Source organism: Macrobrachium nipponense, chromosome 40, assembly GCF_015104395.2.
Source record: "Macrobrachium nipponense isolate FS-2020 chromosome 40, ASM1510439v2, whole genome shotgun sequence".
NCBI lineage: Eukaryota > Metazoa > Arthropoda > Malacostraca > Decapoda > Palaemonidae > Macrobrachium > Macrobrachium nipponense.
In genome coordinates this window covers 20,370,247-20,376,517 of record NC_061101.1, presented here as the reverse complement: position 1 = coordinate 20,376,517, position 6,271 = coordinate 20,370,247, and the positions used below count along the sequence as shown (strand labels likewise).

Here is a 6,271-nt window from a genome sequence, read left to right as displayed (position 1 = left end):
TATATATATATATATATATATATATATATATATATATCACGCATATACTATATATATAAGCATACATATATGTATATATACACTTAAATATATAATATACATACATACACGCAGGCATATACATAAAATACTACTACATACATACATACATACATACATACATATATATATATATATATATATATATATATATATGCATATACACATAGTACATACAAGCACGTATATGCATAAAATACTTAAGCTACAGCAAATTACACACACACACACACACACACACACACACATATATATATATATATATATATATATATATATTAATATGATATATATATATATATATATACATATATAAATATATATAATTTACACAGAAGCATGATTGCATATAATACGTAAGTTACGAAAAAACTAACACCCCTATAATGTATACATACATACACGTATGAACTTTACTAATTAAAAATTAAGGACTTTAACACCTAACAACCCAACTGCTCTAGATCCAGAATGCAGAACTCTGGAAAGGTCGACGAGCACACAATCCAAGGCCACGACAGAGGAAAAGTAATTGAACCATTTCTTTTTCGGACAGTAAGTAGTCAATCTAACAAACTTTTTTTTTTTTACTTTTAGGAGATCACGCCAACAATGGCTTCCATCTGTAGCGATCGTCTTCTTCAAAAGCGGATCCGACGAACTAATAAAAAAAAAAAAGGAGAAGAGACAATGAAAGGAAACAAATAAAGCAGATCGCCCTCACAGAGCGTCATCTTCCCATTGTCTTCCGTCCCTGGGGAAGTGTATATAAGCGAATGCGCGGCCGGCCTGCCGCAGTGCCAGTCGGTGTGCCGACGAACGAGGAGGTTCTCTTGGTATATGGTCGTGCTGCGCGGGAACCCTTTTCCACTCGGTTATCACGTGGTATTCTACAAGCACACGATGAAGATTAAGGTAAGATTCCCTTATACAGGGTGTCCATAAAGTCCCCTGTACATACATATACTGTATTTCATTTTTTTATTTGATGAGAAGTGCCTAGGCTAACAGACGCAAAGGCAAAGGAAAGAAAAATTAATAAATAAATAAAATAAAAATGCTTATTATAAACAAATGGATATTATTTGCTTACTGTCCGGATAACCAATACTTACATTAGGCATAACATTCTCTCTCTCTCTCTCTCTCTCACACACACACACACACAAGATATATCTCGTGCGAAATAGCTGAAACCTGCCCCGATTAAAATAACCGTTGTTTACACACTTACTTACACATTTCCAATATTCAAATTACATCGATAAATAATTGAGAAAAAAATGCTTACTACTCGAAGGATGAATTTCTTACATCGATACATAATAATAAAATAAATAAATAAATAAACTACCAGTCGAGGAATGAACTCCAAAGGGTTTTAAACCTCGTAAAAATTCAGATAACAAGACGCGCTTAGAAAAATTACCTAATCATAACTAATTACACCTTGCGCATTTAGTACGCAAACTGGGAGAACCGAGATTGGTTTTTTCTAAAACACTTAATTTAACTTGGCATCGGGTTCGAAGTCAACTTCAATGAATAATACCGAGACACACATTAGACTAGTTCCAACATTCTGTTCATAAGATTTCTCGATATTATTGTTATTTGGGAAGAACTATCTTAACACGAGAGTTCATAAAACGTTCTGAAAGGTCCACAATAATATAAGCGTTAAAAGTTCGTGTAAAAGTTTATACAAAAAACTTTACAGTAGCTTTCGAACCCTTCTCTGGGTTCATCTTCATTTTGGACTGCAGATGAACTCAGAGAAGGGTTCGAAAGCTATTAAAACTTTTTATAAACTTTTACACGAACTTTTAACGTTTATATCATTGTGGACCTTTCAGAACATTAGTATTACTATTATTATCATTGTTGTTGTTATTATTTTTATTATTATTAATTATTATACTAATTCATTTATTTATTATTATTTATCTAATAAAATCATTAATAAACACAGCATGGCATCAATTTAATTTTTACAACAGCCATTAACGACCCGGAGGAAACAATACTGATAACCTAAAACTGGATTTAAAAAACTCAAAAAGAAATTCCAGTATAAAATAAATGAAACATCGTAAATATAAAGCCCCAATCAACAAAAATATAATTCAACGTTCAACAGGGGCACAAAATTTAGCTAAAATTACTCTAAAAATTCAGCGAGGCTAATGGCTACTTTTTAACGTTTTAGAAGTTAGATCAGATGGATTATTATTATTATTATTATTATTATTATTATTATTATTATTATTATTATTATTATTATTATTATTATTATTATTATTATTATTATTATTATTATTATGAGGTCAGCCACCTCTCCTGTTCTTCCTAATCGTTTCCATCAAACATTGGGGTACACATGGGCATTCAGTACCCTCCCATCGACTTAAGAATAAAGAGTAATTTGGGGGAATATTCCTTGAATTGAACTGATTATAGAATTTAGGCCAAAGGGCAAGCACTGGGACCTGTGGGTCATTCAGCGCTGAAACGCAAATTGACAGTAGAAGGTTTGAAATGCGTAACTGGAGGAAAACTTCAAAGCAGTTGCACGACGAATCAGTTGTTAGGAGGGAAGGAAAAGAATACGAAAAGAGGTACAGTAAAAGGAACGAAAGGGGGTTGCAGCTAGGGGCCGAAAGCAAGCTATATAGAACCTTTAAGTAATGCCCACAGTGCAGTGCATGAGGTGCACTGCCTTGAATATGTATAACATAGCATTAGAAAACAGAATAAATATGCTTGCAGATGATAGAAGAATAGATTATCTGTTAATTTTAAACAATTCCACAAACTCTCCTTCTCTCTATGATAGTTAAAATGAAGTCGTTGTAATCATTATTCTAAAATTAATAAACAAACATTTACATATGATAGGAGAAACAATTATCAGTTAAAACAATTCCACCGACTCTTCTCTCAACGATAATTAAAATTAAATCACTCAAAACACTATTCTAACATTAATAAACAGAAGATCCCATTTTTTCCTTCGATACGAGATAGCAGAACAAAACAAATGAAGTCCTACCAAACACTGTTACTTATGATCTTCCATCTCGACGTGAACTCTCGGCGTCAATAACCTAAATTAATCGATCAATCAATGACATGAACTCAAATGCTACATTTACTTATGCATCCGGAATGAAATTGTCGGCGTTCTTAGCAAATGTGAGTTATCACAATGAAGTCAACAAAAGGTGCGGGGTTCGACATTTCCTTATATAGGCAATATCTCGACATATTTTGAAACGACACTTTAGTATCTAACAATATGAAGTTTGTAAAGCTAGCTCTGACAAGAAATGTTGAGGCTTACTTAAATTTTATATTTTTCCATGTAAGGCAAGGCTGGTAGTATGGTACGGAATGTTTTTCCGTACTTCGTACCTGGCTGCAATACCATACCGTTATTTTGTACCGTACCCTCAATATTTTTTCCGTACCGTACAGTACGGTAAAGACAACATACCGTAATTCCGTAACTTTATCGTACTATAAGCTAACTCAATCTACATCAGTAAAATCTCTTCTTTATTAAAATTTCAATGTTAACAGGTGTTAATTAGCAAAGGGACTTTACACGTACACGTCTATATATTCAGTTGTTGCAATGATAATGATGATGATGATGATGATGATTCCTCCTAAGCAGTAATTGCTAAGTAATATATACAAGCATAAGGTAAGAAACGGTACGGAATTTGCCCTTTTTTTCCGTACCTGAACTGTACCGTACCGTTCTTTGGTAAAGTTATCGTACCGTAATTCCGTATACCGTACACATAGGCTAAATATCAACCGTACCGTACCGTAACGCCATCCTTCATGTAAGGTCATTTCTGTATTAGTAATTCCAACATGCTGCGACTATACGTAATCTTGCAGTTTCCGATACAACACCACATCCCTATATTTGACAGGGCGCACGCGCGCTAAAGAAATAGCAATATCATGATATTAATAATGCTGTTAAAAAATTGGCAGAATTAAGCGAGTTTATTTTACATATTGCTTTATCTATTTTTCTTACAATTCGCTTCTCAGGCTCAGCGATGTTTCTGAGTAACTGGCCAATATTCATATTGGGAATCTTTAAAAATTATATAAATGCTGAAGGTAATCTTTTATTTTATCAAAACAGGATCTCAGGTCCAGGTCAAGCAGGGGTCGTCATCAGTGTCGGTATTATTCTACCAAGATGTTAATAATGGTGACAAATGCATTCAGTCAAAATAATAATGGTTGAAAAGGGCCAAAATTTTAGCATTAATACCTTACATTTCGTGAAATTAATAATAATAATAATAATAATAATAATAATAATAATAATAATAATAATAATAACAAAACTTCGTGAGACCAAAAAGTGAAGTGAAGCCAGGGAAAGGATTACAAGACGCCTATAACAGCGAGGCATTTCGCCATGGCCATCGACCGCAGACGGGTCTAAACGATCCCTCGCCAAAAACTAAAAAAAAAAAACAGAGCAACGGATGCAAACCACACCAAGAGCCACACAAGCACGTAAACATTAATTACTATAGCGGAAGAAGAATCGCTCCACCCATGGATTATGCCATAGCTTCCCCCCCCCCCCCCCCACCACCAATTCTTTGCAGTTCTCTATCAGTGCTAGAAATCTTTTATGTCAGTACTCAGATCTTGAAAACTCCTGTGGTAAGAGGGCTGCAAACTGGATCGTCGATCATGCACCCTCCAATCATCAAGCATACCAAATTGCAGCCCTCTAGCCTCAGTAGTTTTTAATTCATTTAAGGCTAAAGTTTGTCGCGATATGGGTTCCAACAACATAGGCCACCGCCAGGCCGTGGCTGAAAGTTTCATGAGCCGCGGCTAATAGGTTCAATGAGCTTTAGGTACGCTGTACAGCTTCTTAGCAGTATTTTTTTCTTGTTTATTTATTTATTTAATTATTTATTTATTTATTTGATTTTTAACAGAAGTCAGTTTAACGAATGACACAACATTATTAGCTGGCTCTAACCTGATAGAAACAGGAAAAATATACGATTAACATCAAAGGTACCGACATACCTGCCTTTGTTAAATACTAGATTCAGGGAATAAAGACGAACGGAAACAATATATTTCCACAGTACAATTATTTCACTGGGACGAAAAGTTCATTTCCAAGTGACTCCTATTTATTCAGTATATCGTTTCTGACTTAAGTATTACACTGAATACGTTTGAATGTCTTCGTGTCGCATTTGTTTCAGCCAAGCGTGATCTCATAACAGAGAAAAACTTCCCTTATTAAACGACGGACGAAACATCTGGTAACATAATGTTCCGCCGTCGCGAGTTTAAGGGAAAAAAAAAAGTGAACGTTCATTTTCCTTTCCTCCCGACGACGCACATTCCTTCGGCGCAAGAACGGTGTAGTTATGGCTCAAGTTAATGACAAAATTGAACTGCTGAAGAACAACAAACAGAGCAGCTAAATGAACAAGCTCTTCGTTAAACAATCGATGTCTGGAAAATTTCCAGCTGTAGTTGCCTATACATAGCCTCTCTCTCTCTCTCTTCTTATTTACCCCAGCTGTAGCTGCCTATACATATAGTCTCTCTCTCTCTCTCTCTCTCTCTCTCTCTCTCTCTCTCTCTCTCTCTCTCTTTGTTTACCGCAGCTGTAGTTGCCTATACATAAGGTATCTCTCTCTCTCCTTGTTTACCGACGTTGTAGTTGCCTTTACATTTAGTCTCTCTCTCTCTCTCTTCTTATTTACCACAGCTGTAGTTGCCTATACATATACTCTCTCTCTTCTCTTCTTGTTTACCGCAGTTGTAGTTGCCTATACATTTAGCTCTCTCTCTCTCTCTCTCTCCTTGTTTACCCAAGCTATACTTGCCTATACATAGTGTCTCTCTCTCTCTTCTTGTTTACCGCAGCTGTAGTTGCCTATACATATAGTCTCTCTCTCTCTCTCTCTTTGTTTACCCAAGCTGTACTTGCCTATACATAGTCTCTCTCTCTCTCTCTCTCTTCTTGTTTACCCCCCATAGCAACAGAACACTTGAAGACTGCAATTATCCTAGCAGACACAAGCATAGCATTTGTTTCATAAACAGGAAATAGGGTCAAGCTTTGTTACTCCTCGTTACATAAACAATCTAAATAGTCATGCAAAACTGGCTCCAATAGCCCATTCCAAAATCTTTGTATTTGTAAGGAAATCCCTAA

At 35.3% G+C, this 6,271-nt stretch overlaps 1 protein-coding gene across 1 annotated transcript in view; it reads left to right on the top strand.

The window, feature by feature from the left end:
• The first annotated feature begins 845 nt into the window (after positions 1-845).
• LOC135211976 (pro-resilin-like) overlaps positions 846-6,271 on the top strand; it is a 41,539-nt gene continuing 36,113 nt past the window's right edge. Inside the window, exon 1 of the mRNA XM_064245239.1 lies at positions 846-954. Coding sequence (XP_064101309.1) covers positions 880-954 — 75 coding nt within the window. The 5' untranslated portion in view covers positions 846-879. The remainder of the gene's footprint in view (positions 955-6,271) is intronic.